The sequence below is a fragment of the Oncorhynchus mykiss genome, chromosome 17, assembly GCF_013265735.2.
Source record: "Oncorhynchus mykiss isolate Arlee chromosome 17, USDA_OmykA_1.1, whole genome shotgun sequence".
Taxonomy (NCBI): Eukaryota; Metazoa; Chordata; class Actinopteri; order Salmoniformes; family Salmonidae; genus Oncorhynchus; species Oncorhynchus mykiss.
The window spans coordinates 31,427,385-31,446,065 of record NC_048581.1 but is presented as its reverse complement, the minus strand read 5'-3'; the positions used below and the strand labels follow the sequence as shown (position 1 = coordinate 31,446,065).

Below are 18,681 nucleotides of genomic sequence, written 5' to 3'. Positions count from 1 at the left end.
CTCCAGAGACCAATGGCAGCGAGCTGTACACCACTCCAGCCGAAACTTGGCATTGAGCATGGTGATTTTAGGCTTGTGTGCACGGCTGCTTGTCCATGGAACCCCATTTCATGAAGCTCCCAACGAACAGTTCTTGTGCTGACGTTGCTCCCAGAGGCAGTTTGGAACTTGGTAGTCAGTGTCAAAACAGAGGACAGAGGATTTTTACACGCTTCAGTGGTTGGGTAGGCCGTTTGGAGTCTGACTGTATAAAAAAAATAAAAATATGATCCCCACCTACTTTTAAAACCTAACTTGCACCCGTGCCCATCAGCAACAGGTGTGGCTGAAATAACCAAATCCACTAATTTGAAGTGGTATCCACATACTTTTGTATATGGTACCATGTAATCTTAACTTAAACATACATATATGATAACCATACAACTCATCATGATGGGACAAAGGCCAGTTTCATTTTGTGCATTGGGTATTTTTAATACAAATATTGTCATATGAATTCAGAATTGACTTTGTTAGAATGCAACACAAAATGTATCTATAGAAAACATGTGCGACTAATGTGATTGGGAGACGTTATTCACTGTCCAAATCGCCTTCATGAAATACAACATTCAACCACAAGATTGTCAACCATATGGAAGGTTGAGACCCATTTCTATTTTTAGACATGTCAGTATATTCCTATAAAAAGGGGCAGTATGTTCCATAGGTTAAAAGTATCTATACCATGATGAAATATCATGGGACTATAGTTTTCTACATAATTCATATGAGCAAATATTTCTACTACACACGCCCTCAGATTATACAGACAAATACAAATCCCATGGCTATAGGGACCTTGGCCTCAGCAATGCCACAGTTCAGAACTTGAGAATCATTTTCTCTACACATCTGGGAATCAACTAGACTGATCCCAGATCTGTTTGGGCGCTGCACAGCCAACTCCTATGTTCATCGTTGAAAGCACAAGCAGACCTGGGACCAGCGTAGGCATCTACAGTAGATAGGTATAATATAGCAGTTGAACCATGGACCTTTCGGTAGCATACCAAATACAAAGTGGAACATTGATGCAACTGACCAAGAGAAAAATGGGGAAAAGGTCAACGGCAGAGTTTTATTAGAAATAATCTGGAAATATGGTCTAAAAAAGCTCAATGACTTCTATGGAGTACTGGCTGATGTCCTTCGACGGCTTCATTTTGTGGAGCTCTTGAAGGCTGCCCTCGATCTTCCCCAGTTCAGAGAATAGTTTCACCTGGAATGGGTAGACGGGGATAGATGCTAAATCAACCCGTACAACAAAGAACCACATACATACAGTATGTGCATCAGCGAGATGAAGGAGATGCAAAAAGTAAATAGCAGTAGTGTGCCAATTTACACAACAAATAAGAGCGTTGAAGCGTGTGGCTAAACTCCTCCGCTGGGTTGGTTCAGTAGCGGGCACGGTTTAGCAGAGTGGAGCGAACCAGTGCACATCCGCAGACACCCTGTGTGACTGTGTGAGAGCAAAGTCGTGCATCGTGTTCATCCTAATATCGTTGATGCTGCTCGTGACAGAAAACAGCTAGCATTTATAATGGCAACACCACTTGCTTTTCCTGTTTGAACCACTGAAGAGGTAAACATTCCTCCCTGGGTGCCTCAAATGGGTTTCATTATCACAGCAATAAAAAAAAATTACACTAGTTGTTATCAAGGGAACCATTATGACAAAAATGCTCAACTATAATTTGCAGTGAGGACCAAAGAGAAAGCACATACCTGGGATTTGACAAAGCTTTGGAGATTTGACAGCAATCCTTTGGCATCAGGAGCCATGACCAAGACTGTGAAATGAGCATCCAACAACAAGCACACCCAGTCAATGATCTAGAAAAGAAAAAGGAAATTCAGAACACACACATTAAGTTAATGCAATATAATTACATGCATTCACCTTTTGTATAACTTTAATGCTTCCATGTACCAACCTGTGTCATTGTGGGCGATCTCAAAACTGGCGTTTGTGTGTAGACGTCTTGGGAATATTTCAAATAGATGAACTGGAGGTACTGAAGAAAGAGCTAGGAGAGGAAAGGAAACAGAAGGATGCAACCAGTCTTTCAACATATCCTCATAGCTAACTGCAGTTAATAAATTGGAAGTCAATAGATAAAAACCCACCATGGTATATTGCAGGATTACAGTCAATTCCAATTCAAGTCAGGAAGTAAACAAAATGTTATTGTTCTTCAATGAGGAAGATTGGAATTTACTTCCTGAATCGACTTGAATGAAATGGAATTGATCCCAACTATGGCATATTGTCAAGGAGATGAGAGACTCACAATAACCTGCGGAGCGTTGAGGTCCTTCAGGTGGGGGACGAGGAGGTTGTCACTGTACGGCGTCTGCAGGACCTCATTACTATGGCAGCACAGTTAAGTTATAACACCTCCACACATGTCTAAGAGTCATTTCTATGGACTGATATTAGCGCATGGTAAACATTATGGTGCATTGCAGCAGACTGTTGACAATGAAATGTGTCATTGTATCTATCCCTATTAATAAACAATTGAACGAATCAACCAATTCGACAAACCTATAGTGAGAGGATACAGTAACACAGCCTTGTGTTGGTTCAATCCATCTGACTATTGATGATTCTATCAAATACACTGTTTATTCAACAATGACATTATCAGATATTACTGTAGTCTTGCAATGGAACAGTGTTTAGGGTATTGGTTGTCCAGACTACACACAAGGATACAGTAGCACAGCCTTGCGTAGACCCACGGGGCAGACCTCCAGCTGCAGTGTGGGGTTCTTCTTATCCTGGTGCTGGGGAGGTTTGGGCTGGTGGTGGGGGTCACAGCTGTCCTCCTCAAACAGAGCGGGGCTGAAGCCGTTCTGTTGGCCCCCCCGGGCCCCCGCCGCCACCAGGCCCTCCATGAAGGACACGCTGTCCGGCTCCAGGCTCACCATCTCCACATCGTCGTCTGGCACACTTGAAGGAGGGAGAGCGACACACAGCCGTTACAACAACGATCCTGATTTCAGGCTATTTATATGAATTGACAAACTATGTATTTGCCGTAACAACACTTGGAAGCATTGGAAATGGTTCAAACAAAACAAGTTCTAGAAATAAAGAACTTCAAAATAAACCATTTAAAAAGCCATACACAGCCACAAAGAGACCGCTTGGTTTACAATGTGGTGGAAAGAATATGCATTGTACACAATGAGTAGAAACTTCAACCATCAAAACAATTAGGCCAACATAATCAAGCTCCAGCACTGGCAGGAAACACTATCCTGAACTTCACCAGAATGAATCTTATCCACAACGTATAGGTCGTTACAAAAGACGGGTTAGACTGACCCGATGAAGGTTTTGAGGCAGGCACACGTGACCACCTCAGGGATGTCTGGGAAGAGCTGCAGGCAGAGCTGACACAGGAAGTAGTCCTTGTGCTCCAGAGCCAGCAGCAGGAGGTCGGGACACATGCTGCAGAAAGACATAGAACAGGTCAGAACCAAACCAAGGGTCTCAACAACAATCTGTGTGAAAATACTATACCAAAAAGCTTCCTTTCCCAGTCTCCTTTCCTTCATTGCAACTGATAGGCAAAGAAATAGGATAGGTACCCACCCAACATGTCTTCACCTATGATGTCTGGCAGTGTTCGAGACCAATTCAAGACCAAAACCGGATGGGGTGGGGGGGGGTGACAAGCAGTCCGAGACAGAGTCAAGACCAAGCCCCAAAAAAGTCAAATTCAAGACCATGCTTGTAATTTTGTCATAAGGCCACCATAATAATGAGTTCAACATATCCAGTATTCATATCTCAGAACAACATATGGATTATTTAGACTTTCAGAATAGTGAAAAAAATGCAACCTGAGGGAAAATAGAGACACGACCAATTATTACTAAACCCAAGTCAGTGGAGAACAATGAGGGCCTTCTACAACTTCAGATAATTTATTAAATAATTATAACAATAATTATAAATTACATTGTTCTTTTCAATTATGTTCTGATTGAATCTCTTCAGATTTTGTTGGTAAGGAAAGGTGAAGACTGAAGAGAAATTTTTTTTTTTTTGGTGGTCTGTTGGGTGAGAAATCTAGATAGCTAAGACAGCCATTGGCTAGGCCATCATAAGCTAGATAGAAGGCATTTGCCATTCAACTGTATTAGGGTAACATTTTGGAGTGACAGTTTAATCAACCAATCAAATTGACTTGTAATAGGTGGGACCATTTATGCTAAAAAAAAACACATGGTAAATACTGCCTTCTCAAAGGCCACACTACACAATAGGGAGCAGTAGTTTCCCTGCGGTCAAGCAGCCATCTTTTGTTGCAGACCAGTTTGCAGAGGCTGTTAGCTTCTCCCTTTTCAAGAATAACTTTCAACAAGAAGTTAAGTTTCAAATGATCATCTGGTGAGTGGAAATGTGTTTTTTTTTATTGCACCACGCTTGCTGTTAGCAATCTCTTTCAAAATAAGGTGTGAAATATTGTTGCATTTAAACTTTTGGTCACCGGTTACTTTGTGTGCTAAACATGACATGTTTTACACAACGGGAAGTAATAGTTGTACATTAGCGTAATGGTTGTGTTTCTCCTATTCTCATGATTGGGACCTACTGGCTTATTCTGTCCAAGTTTATAGACGGCTTATACTTTAACATTATGCTGTCTTTCCATCGGCCCTATGCGGTGGTGTAGTGGTGCCTGGTAGTGGGTATACTCACATTTTGCTAAAGAAAAAGCCCAAGGGGTGTGCCCAGCGAAGGAAAGGTACCCTGTGTGAAAAATCCTGTTTTCTACATTTAAAAAAATGAGTTTTCCTATATATTTTTCAGATGAGAACCAAAAAAAAATTATATTATATTTTTTTGTATTTCTCCCAGACCTCCAAAATGGTCTCCTGAACATCACATTGTTATATATATATATATACACACACACACACACACACATACATACATATACACACAGTTGAAGTCGGAAGTTTACATACTGGCTTTTTTATGGCGGTTTTGGAGCAGTGGCTTCTTCATTGCTGAGCGGCCTTTCAGGTTATGTCGATATAGGACTCATTTTACTGTGGATATAGATACTTTTGTAGGCGTTTCCACCAGCATCTTCACAAGGTCCTTTGCTGCTGTTCTGGGATTGATTTGCACTTTTCGCACCAAAGTACGTTCATCTCTAGGAGACAGAACGCGTCTCCTTCCTGAGCAGTATGACGGCTGCGTGGTCCCATAGTGTTTATAATTGCATACTATTGTTTGTACAGATGAATGTGGTACCTTCAGGCGTTTGGAAATTCCTCCCAAGGATGAACCAGACTTGTGGAAGTCTACAATTATTTTTCCTGAGGTCTTGGCTGATTTCTTTTGATTCTCCCATGTCACGCAAAGAGGCACTGAGTTTGAAGGTGTCTGTAAACACTGAGTTTCACTGTCTGTAAACAATTGTTGGAAAAATTACTTGTGTCCTGCACAAAGTAGATGTCCTAACCAACTTGCCAAAACTATAGTTTGTTAACAAGAAATATGTGGAGTGGTGACTCCAACCTAAGTGTTTGTAAACTTTCGACTTCAACTGTATTTACTTATATTTGTGGGGGGTACTGAGGAGTATATCTTTGTAAAAAATAATTATTTTTGTGTTCAATCTGATTGGGTGGGCCTGTGTCCACCCAGGCCCACGCTCCCGAGGCAAACAGGGCATGATGACTGAACTGCGCATCACAAATAGCCTACTAACCAAGACTTCAGACCAATACATGCTTTGCATCCCAGTGTTGCCATTTACTGGTATAAATCATACTTTGAAACATCCTTCCTATCTACCCTACCGACTACCGACGTCATTCTTCTGAGCTGCTCCATGCCAAAACCAGTTGAGAACTGTGTGCTCTAGCTGCCTGCCAATGATATTCTGCTGAAACTAGGCTATGGGTGCACATTTTCATATATTTTGCGTGCTTCGCGATTGTGTAGGCTACTTTGTGCATGATTTCTCTATTGTACTACATAATTGATATGTCATAAGTAGATCCACTACACTACTTTGCATCAGTGGGGATTAAGGGAGTGTACGCAACACCTACTACACCACTGTACTTTTTGGAAAAGGGCCAATCTCCTACGTGTGCTGGTATTACGGTTGTTGTCCTTTCAGCATCATTAACCTGTCACGCCCATCATTCTGATAACCTCCCTGTCCAAAGGACCAATACTCCCGTGCCATAGGAGGTCCAGTCAACCCAATGCCACCCTCACCTGTGGCAAAGGCACTGTGTTTTCACCAGCCGTGCCAAGGCCCCGGGAGCGTAGAAGGCCGTCTCGACCTGGCTTCGGGCCACCAGCTGGCAGGCCAGCCGGCCCACCGAGAGCTGCAGGTCCTGGGCATCGCCTCTGGAGACCAGGGCCTCCACCTCCCTCCGGACCTCCTCCACTGGACCAGTCTGGAAGGGTTGGAGATGGACCACAGTCAACACCTAACAACATTTCCTCGAGGACAATTATATTTGATATAAACATACTATGAAAGGGACTGGTCATTTGTGGGTCACTCACAATGTACAACATCAAAACTGCTTGAGACTAAAACAGAAGAGCAAAATGAACAGTTGATCTAAAATACCTTGATAAGCTCCAGTACTTGGTCCACTGTGAGGGCAGGCGCTGATTGGCTCTTCCGTCTCAGCTTCTGTACAAGGGAGGACCAATCAGAACAGGTGAAATTAACATGAATCCAATCTAGTGGTAAAGTATTAGGGTTAGGGTCAATCAATTCTGGAAGTCAGGTTAACGTACACTCTTCCTGGAATCCACTATTTTGGTGGGCCCCTGTGGCTGATCCCCATGGAGTAGGGTGTTCCAAGAGGGGATAGCCACTGACGATTTGGACACTAAAAAAAAATTGCAAATGAAATAAAACCCCAGTCACTAAACTGTTAGTTTATAATAACATTTCAAGGGATGCAATTCAGATCACTTCAACAGTAATTGACAGATTAAGTACATTAGATAGGTGACACTAGGGATGGTATTAAAAGCAGTGCACTATATAGGGAATAGGGTGCCATTTTAGATTCAACCAGACACTGTCAAGGACGACTAACGCCACTCTGGTGACTGTTTTACTGAGAAGATGCCGTGTGACCTGCGATCCCAGGGTGTCGTAGTTTCCCCAGGGCCGAGGCCAGGGAGGACTTCTGACACTCGTAGGGAATGACGGAGAGGGCCTTGCCATGAGGGACAAACAGCTTCCCTAAATAACACCAGACCTGAGGGGAAACGAAGGAATGATCATTGATATAAAAAGGAGTGAAGCGGGTCTTATTTAGTGCAAGATACAAGTATAGAATTGTGAGGCAAAAATTAACAATTCTGAGTATTCCTACCTGTCCACAGATTCTTCCCACCATCTCCTTGTCAGCCTGAAGAGTCTGGAAATTAGTATTCCAGATGCAGAGGAAATCTGAAAAAAAAAAGGATGGGATGGATGTCAGCAATATGGTGAAAGCTCCCAAGCATACAAGGGGAAGATATATCATCACGTTGTTTACATGCATCAAATCAGAACTTCGAAAAGTGTTGATGTTGGATTGGGTGAATGTGTGTGAGAATCATAATTCAATCAAATTCATGAAGTAAACTACAATTCCAATTTCCCACATGAGGAAAATCGACATTTGAGTTTCGCTCCTGAATTGACATGGCATTGATCCCAACCCTGATATTTACCTTTGCCAGTCCTGGCGGAGGGATGGGGCATCCCCACCACAGCCACATGAGCTTCGTCCAGGGCCACTGCCGAGGCAGCGCCCAGCTCCCCCTCCCCAACGGGCAGCCTCAGGCGCAGGCTACGAGGCAGGGCCTGCACCCCTTCTAGCCCCACAGGCCCCTGCACTGCCACCACACTCTGGTACACACAGCCGTTAGGGTCTGGAGAAAAGAGAGTGAGATAGAAGACAGAGACGCAAGTCAGGTCAATCATAGCCTTATGACACCATCACATAATTGAGAGAGCAAGTTTCTCAGGAAAACCATAAGTGCTATCATGAGACTGGAACTAAGATGATCAACAACCGTTTTTCATTGTTTGTGAAGTGCTTAATTGATATTGAATGCACTACCATTTCAACAGTATTTTGGTTATCTGGGGGGGGGGGCACCATTAAAGCTGAAATGAAATATATAACTTTTTGGGCGACATGACCAAATTCACACAGAAATGTGAGTTATAGATCTGTCACTCATTGAAAACAAGTCTAAGAAGTGGTACATATGTTCTGTGTGTGATATTTCTATGCTTTCTGTTCTTAAGGTTTGTTTTCGGTTTTGTATATCAGCTTCAAACAGCTGAAATACAATATTTGTGGTTAGTTAAAAGACATTTCACAGCATTTGACATGGTACATTGATTCTCTACACGATACATTGTTTGTTTTGTCACAAACTGAAAATAACTATTCGAATTTTAACAACCAGGAAATGCCAGAACAACTTCTGCATAATGCATCTTAAAAGCTGAATTAACATCACTACATTAACATTTATAACATACTACTTCGGCAAGGAAGTGACGGCCGTACTCACACAGGTAGAGCAGGTTGATGTGTTTGTCCCGGAGAGAGGCAGAGAAACTCAATGGGGGAGCTCTAGAGTCTTCTCTCTCCAGCCTATACTTCTGTAGGGTGTTGGGGTTGAGCCTCTGCACATACAGGAAGTGCTCCCCTTTCTGTGACGGACAACAGGGAAGCCATGTTAAGCACGACAGTGTGGCACTGAATTCATACTTGCACAAAATATAGCATGTTGCAATTGGCACCAGGTTTATGCCTGCTCATTGGCAGGTCATTGAGCACATGGCTATTCAGTGTACTGGTGTACAGCAAGGAAAGGATATTCTACCTGCTCTGTCGTGAAGAGGACAAAGTGTTGTTTCTCAGCCACGATGTTGGTGCTCCACCTATGAGGTAACATGAAGACATTTGTCAACTGTGTGCTTCTCACACAAACTATTGTTACCCAAACGAACCAAGTACTGACAGCATTATCATTGCCTCTGACTCACTGCAAATTAATATAGTTGCAAGTTTTTTTTAGACTACATTTTTTAATATCCATGGCTCTGTAAGAGAATAAGCAAAGCGGCCTCTATAGTGATGGGACTAAAGCCAACCAACCCGAAGGTTATGGATCGCTAATCCAGACTAGTGTCCATTGTCTGACCTTATGACCTCCTTCTCCTCCTCTGACAGGATGTCCTCTATGGGCTGCTGGGGGGCAGAGAGGAGGGAGTCCAGGAGTCTGACTGCCCCTCTCTGAAACAGCACCACAGGCTCTCCCCCTGGGGCAGAGTGGACCCTCCATACATCAGCAGATACCTAAGAGACACGCAGACACGGAAGTAGTTAAGACCAATAACTGCGAGACATCACAAAATGACTGCAAAGTCAGAGGGAAGCGTAAGATATATGTATATGGCATATTTTTATTCAATTATGGTACAATGATTTCGCTGACACAGGTCATGTTAATTTGCAGAGTATGTCACCATAACTGACAAAGTCAAAGCAGATGAGATTGAAATTGTATGTGTGTGAGAGGGAGCAAGAGAGAGCTCATTCTTACAGTTGCTTTAAATGCTTTGTCTAAATGGAGGTCCTCTTCTTTCCAAACTCTGATGACCTAGTGAGTAAACATTTATTGACCATGAACAACATGAAGACAAAAACTTTATTTTAAGAATCAAGTCCAACTGTCAAATCCAGATGTTTTAAATGCGTTTAGTTTATATGTTTGTGGGACTTGTCCGCAAGTGTTACCTTGTTGTCAGAGACCACTACATATTCATTGGTCTGAAAGTTGAACACTGCAGGACAAGTCAACAACTGTCCCTGTTTCACCGTCCAGCTACCCAGAGGCTTCTGGTCTGAAACCTGTCAACACAGCACCTCATACGTAAACACCACATGCATTTTTTCAACAGAAACACAACCTTGGTCATATTAAAAAGGTACGTTAAGTTCATATTCAAGTACAAGACGAGTGTGACTACCTTTTTGACAGTGACACCAACGTCAGCTAACCAAACAAACCCACGCCAAGCAGCTATCTAGTAGTAACGTTACTGGTCTCAGTACGTGTGATTATGTGCACGTCAATTGATTCAAGTAAACCTTATGAATACGCAGACTTGTAGCTAGGTCGTTGTTGAACACCATTGCAATACTGTTAAGAGTGAGCCATTTCTATTTTTATATGTACCCATTTTTTGAAACACGTCGGATCCCCCCCCTACTGCAATGTCAATGGACACGAGTGTGCCATCATCCCATCAGCTGAGCTGGTTCAACATTCCAGCCACTTGTTTTGGTCAACATTACCTTGTATAAAGTGACAGCTCTCGTAGAATCGGTGACGACGGCATGGTCACTGTCTCCATCCAGTTCAATTCCCTGAATTGCCGAATCTGAAGCACTTTGCGTTTGTACAAGTCCGCACAACGTGAATCCCTCAAACAGCGTGGCCATGCTGGATGAAGAAAATAGGAAGTGCAAACCTCGCGAGACTTACGCACGGCTACCATAGAGTATTCAGTGTCTGGTTTAAAGATGAACAACTTCGGTAAGATCAGACAGCGCCCCCCTGTGACTAGTTTATGGTATTTCATATTGAGTTGTGGTAATGTTGTGTGACGCCTGTAGCGGTCTGTGCCCCTGTGGTTATATTCAACATACACTATTTATACAAAGGATGTGGACACCCCTTCAAATGAGTGGATTCAGCTATTTCAGCCACATGTATAAAATCGAGCACACAGCCATGCAATCTCCATAGGAAACATTGGCAGTAAAATGGCCTTACTGAAGAGCTCAGTGACTTTCAAAGTGGCACCGTCATAGGATGCCACCTTTCCAACGAGTCAGTTCGTAAAATAATTGCCCTTCTAGAGCTGCCCCGGTCAACTGTAAGTGCTTTTATTGTGAAGTGGAAATATCTAGGAGCAACAACGGCTCAGCCGCAAAATGGTAGGCCACACAAACTCACAGAACGGAACCGATTGTCTGTCCTCAGTTGCAACACTCACTACTGAGCTCCAAATTGCCTCTGGAAGCAACGTCAGCACAATAACTGTTTAGTGGAGCTTCATGAAATGGGTTTCCATGGCCGAGCAGTCGCACACAAGCCTAAGATCACCATGCACAATGCCAAGTGTCGGCTGGAGTTGTGTGAAGCTCATCTCCATTGGACTCTGGAGCGGAGTGGAAACACGTTCTCTGGAGTAATGAACTAAGCTTCACCATCTGGCAGTCCGGCAGACGAATCTGGGTTTGGTGGATGCCAGGAGCACGCTATCTGCCCCAATGAATAGCGCCAACTGTAATGTTTGGTGGTGGAGGAATAATGTTCTGGGACTATTTTCATGGTTCGGCTAGGCCCCTTAGTTCCAGTGAAGGGAAATCGTAACACTACAGCATACAATGACATTCCAGACGATTCTCTGCTTCCAACTTCGTGGCAACAGTTTGGGGAAGGTCCTTTCCTGTTTAAGCATAACAATGCCCCCATGCATAAAGCAAGGCCCATAAAGAAATGGTTTGTCGAGATCGGTGTGAAAGAATTTGACTGGCCTGCATTGAGACCTGACCTCAACCCCATAGAACACCTTTGGGATTAATTGGAATGCAGAGTGTGAGCCAGGCCTAATCGCCCAACATCAGTGCCCGACCTCACTAATGCTCTTGTGGCTGAATGGAAGCAAGTCCCCGCATCAATGTTCCAACATCTAGTGGAAAGCCCTCTCAGAAGAGTGGAGGCTGTTATAGCAGCAAAGGGGAGACCAACATAATATTAATGCCCGTGATTTTGGAATGAGATGTTCAACGAGCAGGTGTCCACAGACCTTTGGTCATGTAGTGTATAAAGCAAAATGTTCATTCCCCTTGCTCTTTATCTTTCACTCTCTCTCACACACACAAACCCCCATGCAATCACACATCAACATGCGCATGCACACACACACACAAACTTTCAGAGGCACCACATCTGACAACCAACAATGGCAAAATGTAGTAGCAAGTAAACTTTATTTACTACAAGAATTAAGAAAAAAGTGAAACAATAATTACAACAGAGAACCAAAATGTACCTCAAGGAGGGCAGTAAAAATATAACAAGTATAATCAGTGGAAGAACCCAGAGCGACTTCCAGTAGCCGAACAAGGATGGCACTTCAGATAGGGAGACAGTATCTCTGGTCCAGGGTGTTAGTGTGGATTGCTAACGCTCGTCCTGCTTAAGAGGCTCAGTGTCAGGAAGCAACAGTGACAACCTGGACCAGAGCTAGGGAGACAGCACGACAGCCTGGCAAGCCGCACCAGGAGGGACACAACGAAAGCTTGGTCCTTTTCTTAGAATGGAACAGATGCCATTTGAAATACAGCAAACCACAAAATCAAACTACAGCACTTGTGAAACTTATAACAGAAAACCAACCTCCGAGTCAAGGTATATTGTAAAAATTCAAAAGTAAACACAGTCCCCCACAATAGAAATAAAAAAAAGATGGATTCAAATATAGTTTTCATAGATCATGTGTCATTATGTCAAAGAACTGTAGGATCACCAAAAGCAACTGGAACGTCGATGATGCACACTACAATGGGGAGGTTGGCAAATTCTAAGTAAATCTTTTCACAGTGAGCATAATATGTTGAAAAAATACCTATTTTCAATGTCCTTTCAACCAAAAATACATTTTTTAAATGTATTTTGCACATAGGGTTGTAACGTACAGTATGTAGTTACAATGGTCTTTTCTACTGTGGATTTTTCAACAGCTCGATAAAGAGAACTAACAAATGGGACGTTGCACCTTAAATGTTGTAGATTCAAACCAAACTTTTGCACTCTCAAAACGAAACGGAAAATGACAAGTATAATCTCAAGGGTTGGTTATTTTTCCAGAGTGAAGGACTAGGTTTCGTAAATAGTAAACTCATTCACTTTCGGTTCCATGCTCCAGATAAGCTCACTCAAAAAGTCTTCATGAACTTACGTGGAGCATGCAACCGACAATGAAAGAATTGACTATTTATAAAACCTCGACCTTCTCTCCGAAAATGAACTGACCCTGGATGTTATGCATTTTCATGTTGAGTTCATTTTGATATTGCCATTAGTTTACTGGCACTCAAACATATCCCTGGAACTTTTTTTATTCCTGATAGTCAATATCATTTAACACATGTATCCCACAGGAAATTTAACAGCAAAGACGAGTACAGTTTAGAATGATAGTTAGCATCTTGTGTAAAGATGAGACATTTTGGGGTTAGACACTGTAGACTGGTCTATAGTGTAGAGTGGTCTATAGTGGTCTATAGTGTAGAGTGGTCTATATCTGACCAACAAGTCGGCTTGTCCAACAAGTCGGCTTGTCCAACAAAACCCTAAAAACAGAGATATAACAGTCAGTATGTTTGTTAACGGCTAATTTCGCTTTCTCATCACAAAGTGCAAATGCCCACATATGTAATGTAATGTGACGTCTTCAGGACAAAACAATGGTCAACAGGTACTACAAACTTCAGCTTTTTCTCTCAAAATCTTATACATTTCGATGATGAAAGTAACTAACATGAATCTGTATTTCAAATCAATGCTTTGAAATTACAATAAATTGAATAGTAGGCTTAAAAGGGCCATTCCACCACTTTTCAACCTAATTTTCATTATCTCCAGTACCATACGGGTGTCTAGATATGTGAAAAAGGTGTGTTTCTATGATCTGTGGTTGCAAAGATAAGAAGGTTCTAAATGCTTCTCTATGACATTACAAGGTAGGATTAAAAGGAAGAGAAACGGTGATTTTCAAAACCTGAAACGAGTTTCAAGCCGGGGGGGGGGGGGGGTATTTTATTGCTCCACATCATCGTGAATCTCAATGTGTTTGAAAAATCAGTTTTTTTTTAAATGGTTGATGATGTCATCGGGTAGAACTTTGTAACTTTATATTTCTTTCTACAAAATGTAGAACTGTGCCATTTTCACATATGCAGACACCGGTATTGTGCTGGAGATAATGAAAATGAGGTTGAAAAGTGGTGCAATTGCCCTTTAACATCACAACAAAATGGGATGTTTTTTCTTCATTGAAATGTTTTGGATTTGTATTCAGACGAGACAATATAGACTTTTGCATGCAGAGGCACTGAGTAGAGAGTTGTCTTCTCAGAACATGCTCCGTTTCAGTCTCTGCTAAAACTCCTCTTTACTATACAATGGTTACACTACAGAGCCTAGGACAACGGCACATTCGCTTTCTCCACAATTTCGCATCCACAATATATCCTGCCATTTATATACACATATACTTCACATATGTATACATGTTTGTGAGCATTTCATGCGGCATATGAGACCCCTTTATGCATTTATGTGATTGTATAAAACAGTAGCTAGGGCATTACATAAAGAGAAACCGTCAGTCCTCAATGTTTCTCTCCCCCCCTCCAAAAGTTTCTGATGACACAGTGGTGAGGCTAGCGCAGGGGAAAAAAGATGGCCGCCGCTAACGTTGTTGCGTCAAAATAACTTTCTGATCCCACCAAAACTGGTACAGGACCAACATTGGCAAGCAACATTATCGGTATTCCTAAAAACACAAAGCGCACAACGCAAAGATAACCAAGTACATAGAATAAGGCCAGGTTGAAGCGAGTGCCCTGCGAAAGCATGGAATTTCTTATCAACTCCACTGTGCTCAATGTTCACTTACATTTACAGCATATCCCCCAAATGTCCTTTTCCCTCGTCATATCTGTTCTGTTGCTATACCAATTTGATTAAACGGACTGCATCACTCCTCAATGTCAAACTTGATACCCAATATGTATTTTATCATGGCTTATCTAATGTTGTGTAAACGTTCCAAAGGTTAGTTAAGTAGACAGGTGAGTATAGATATAGTATATAGATATATCTGTGCAGGTATAAAAATTGTGTTTTAAAGCAAGGAGAGAATGGTTACGTTCCCTGCCCTTCCTAAAGAGGGCTGAGGCAGAGCTCTGGAAACCTGAGAAGGGATCTCTTTCTGTGATTGTACTGATCTTGCATCTGTTTCAGTAGGAGTGTGGAGTGGAGACGTGAACATACACAGATCTGGGTTCAGTTTTGATTGGTCTGTCCTCTGTCCAGGTGAAAGGTGGTGTCAATGTAGTTATAAAATCTAACTATACTACAGTACTCCTACTTCCATTTTGTTAATTTAAAAAGTGTATTTATTTCAAGGTCCAAATTATATTTCTACATATTTGTAGGCTGAGAAGTCCATGGAAAGATGTTCACAAAACAATATTAATATCATTGTATCTCTAATTTCGTGGTGTTATGGCAACTACATTTACATTACATAAGGATCATCAGCTGACCTGATATATTAAAAAAAAGAGAATCCATCTGGCATTTTTTCAATAACGTATTTTAAGACTAACACAGGGATCGCTAATTGAGGACAGGACACAAAACCCCTTGTGGATATGTTCTCTTGATGGACAGCTTAGATGACACAGACATCTGATTGGCAAGATCTCAGGAAGAGGAAGCCATCCATTGAAGGCTGACAAAACCAACTTATGTTGAGGATGTAGGAGATTGGAAACTGGTGGTTAGATCTTTGACCTCTGGTGATATGTGTAAGAAGCACTGAACTCTGGGATATGGTTAGTTGGGCCTGGAGGACTGGGCACTGGGGCGTAGAGGCTAGTCTTGCTGGGCTACTAAGACAGTGAGGTGGCGGGGCATATGGGGGAAAAGAACATCCCGTCCCTCCTATTCCCCCCCTAACTCAGCCTGGTCAGAGTCAGAGGAGGGCCAGGGGGAGTGATTTTGATTTGGAACTGGCACCAGCATAGAGCCCTGAGGGACTCCACTCTGGTTCTGGGTAGCGGAGTCGGGCAGGGTGAGGGTCTCAGGGGCGGACTTCTTGCGGGCTCGGTCCTTGGGGACGGAGAGGAACTCGGGCGCATCAGTGCAGAGGGGGGTGGTGGGTGCACTGGCGGGTCCGGAGAGGGTGCAGGAGGACAGGGGCATCTCGCTGATGGAGATCGACGGGGGGAAAATCCCAATCTTCTCGTTGGTGGCTTCCTGGATGGTGCGCTCATACTCTCTCACCTCATCCATCGTCATGTCTGCACGGAGAGAGAGAATGAGGGGGGAGACAGCACTCCAAAGCATTCTAATGCTTATTTCTAATCTTAGCCTGGCATCACCACTAGTTATGTCATAATCAAAATGATCAAACATTTTCAAATCAAAAGTCATTTGATATTTTCTCAAGATGTGAATATTTTTGTACTTCATGTTTTCCCGATATAGAAACAACTAAAGCTTGCAAGAACCACTTATTTCAGAAAACATTTTGCATAGAAAAAGAGTGATTGGTTCCCTCCTGAGTCATGTCGACATGAACGACAGAACACGTCAATATGAAACAGAACAAGAGGAAATGAAACGACACATACGCTGGCTTTGTCATGAATCTCTATGTCATCCAGTGATGGGGAGTTCGTGGAATGCTCTTGCTGCTCATGGCAAACTTTAATGTTGGTTTGTTCATGCATACTTTTCTCGTATTCCCGCACGTCATCCAAGTTCATATCTGCAAAGAGGGGAGGAGGGAGGTGGAGATGTTGGCGTCTTCCCTTTAGGACACTCAAGACGAAGGTAGAGGAGGGGTTAAGTGAGGAGGGGCACGCCGTGGGTGAGTAGAGAGCGCTGGGTGGTGATTAGTGCTTTTGGGAGGGGCTGAAAGGTCAAAGTTCAAGCACAATCAATAGGAGGTGGAGAGGGCAGAGCTAGCTTCCCACGACCGAAAAGAGTTGGTGTCGAGAGGCGAGAGCTAGTCAGGCCAAAGCTGGGTTAGGAAGAGGAAGAAAGGGAGGGATAGAGGGAGAAGGGAAAGGAGAAGAGAGGGAGAATAAATGATCCAGAACCCTCCAAGTCAGACGAGAAGGGTTGGGAGCATCGCCGGAAAAAAATACATTCCCAAAGAACAGTTCTAGGCAAGGTCATCCCAAATACGTCAGGAGGAGTTGGGTGAGGGGGAATCATCCAAATAGTGCATAGGAGGGAAAGTTATTTTTTTCCCCTCCAGAGGTAGAGGAGAAGGGAGAGAGTGAGTAGCGGTGTCCCATTACAGCAGTAATGGCTTGTTATGGACTTACCCTGCAGCCATGGAAAAAGCTGAGTGCTAATAAGAGTCCTGCTAGTATTACTGCTACTGCTGCTGCTCTTATTGCCATGCATTCACGCCCCACATACACACAGCTTTCATGATCCAATGAGTGCAATATCTTCTGTGTAATATCTCCTGATATTTCAGCATATTGCTATTCTTTTGTTAGGAAATTGTAGCAAATAGAGCCATTGATGCCAACATCTTACAAGCCTTGATGCCAAAAAGAATGACAAATATTGCTGACACAAGAAGAAACAGACCAGTGTACAGGAGGGATATTGTTTGATTGAACGCCAACACAGAATTGCAGGAATTGGTTTTTACAGATAAACATGGAAGGAACTGCAGTCCAGGGGCTGCTGTCTGTGTATGACTGAAGTAGTGAGCTAGTGAACACAGACCAACCCTGGACATGACAGTACTTCTAGGGGGCGATTTTCCCAGACACAGATTATGCCTATTGCTGGACTAAAAATGACTTTCAATGGAGATTCTCCATTGCGCCTGCTTCTTAGTCCAGAACTGGGCTTAGAATCTGCCCCCTTGGTTATGTGATTATTGATATCTGAGAGCGTATAAGATAGAGTGGGGTTAGATGCAGTGATGGGGAATTGGATGGTGTTTAGGGGTTCACATGCCTTATTTAGTTATATTACACACAATGATACAGACAGTAGATTAGAGACAGCATCAACAGTAGCCACTTAACTCACAAAAGGAGTAAAATCAAAATGGAAGTCCTTTCTTATTGATACCATTCTAAGGAAAGAGTGACTTCATAGGTCCCAGTGTTAAACTTGGGGAGTGTTCATTAGGTACAGAATAAACTGGGAGGGACTACCTATACTTGTCCAATAATAAACACTCATTATAACCTTCAACACATTAAAAAAAATGCCCTACTGAACACTACCCAGTGATTAGATAGTGAGAGGACCAATAGAGCAATGCTTGTCGACCTACCGATCCACTCATCCACCCAGGCAAAAGCCTGCCTGTGGCCCAGGAGCAGCACGTCACGCACCACCTATAGGGAGAGACAATGAAGGGGGTCAGAGAACACTGATCTCAGAGCAGATCTACAAAAATGTACCAGCACTTCCTATAGAGTAAGTGGCTGCTATTTGCTATTTAAATAGTGAACACTAAGTCACATACTACTCACGCACTGAGTATAAAGCCTTTTGCGGAAGGGTTTAGTGGGGACAGCATGGCTGTGTGTACGTGTGTGAGTGACCTCTGACCTTGTGTACAAACTGCTCTACGCGCGTCTGCAGGCCCCACACTTCAAACTTGACGGTGACCAGCTTGTAGGAGCACATGATGGGCTCCTGGGTGTCCCTCCAGCCCTCCTGCAGCATGCCTCTCGACGTCTTCTCTGACTTGAAGTACCGCAGGTCCT

General features: G+C 43.0%; 2 protein-coding genes across 3 annotated transcripts in view; both read right to left on the bottom strand.

The window, feature by feature from the left end:
- Positions 1–455: 455 nt before the first annotated feature.
- LOC110493711 (nucleolar protein 11-like) lies at positions 456–10,620 on the bottom strand. Its single transcript, XM_036949708.1, has 18 exons — positions 10,423–10,620; positions 9,862–9,975; positions 9,668–9,724; positions 9,266–9,420; positions 8,945–9,002; positions 8,630–8,771; positions 7,775–7,975; positions 7,432–7,508; positions 7,191–7,314; positions 6,842–6,936; positions 6,669–6,734; positions 6,305–6,489; positions 3,383–3,508; positions 2,768–3,004; positions 2,340–2,418; positions 1,983–2,075; positions 1,774–1,881; positions 456–1,264 (listed from the first exon to the last, which is right to left on the bottom strand). Exons 1-18 carry the CDS (start codon positions 10,567–10,569, stop codon positions 1,151–1,153), a joined length of 2,178 nt encoding a protein of 725 aa, XP_036805603.1. The 5' UTR covers positions 10,570–10,620; the 3' UTR covers positions 456–1,150.
- Positions 10,621–12,107: 1,487 nt separating this feature from the next.
- Positions 12,108–18,681, bottom strand: part of LOC110493710 (cytoplasmic phosphatidylinositol transfer protein 1) — an 80,477-nt gene continuing 73,903 nt past the window's right edge. Inside the window, exons 7-10 of one of the 2 annotated variants that reach the window (XM_036949707.1) lie at positions 18,524–18,679; positions 18,243–18,306; positions 16,564–16,700; positions 16,079–16,230 (exon numbers count right to left, since the gene is read on the bottom strand). In XM_036949707.1, coding sequence (XP_036805602.1) covers positions 16,225–16,230; positions 16,564–16,700; positions 18,243–18,306; positions 18,524–18,679 — 363 coding nt within the window. In that variant the 3' untranslated portion in view covers positions 16,079–16,224. Of the gene's footprint in view, positions 16,231–16,563; positions 16,701–18,242; positions 18,307–18,523; positions 18,680–18,681 lie in introns of both variants that reach the window. The other variant, XM_036949706.1, reaches the window with a different exon arrangement.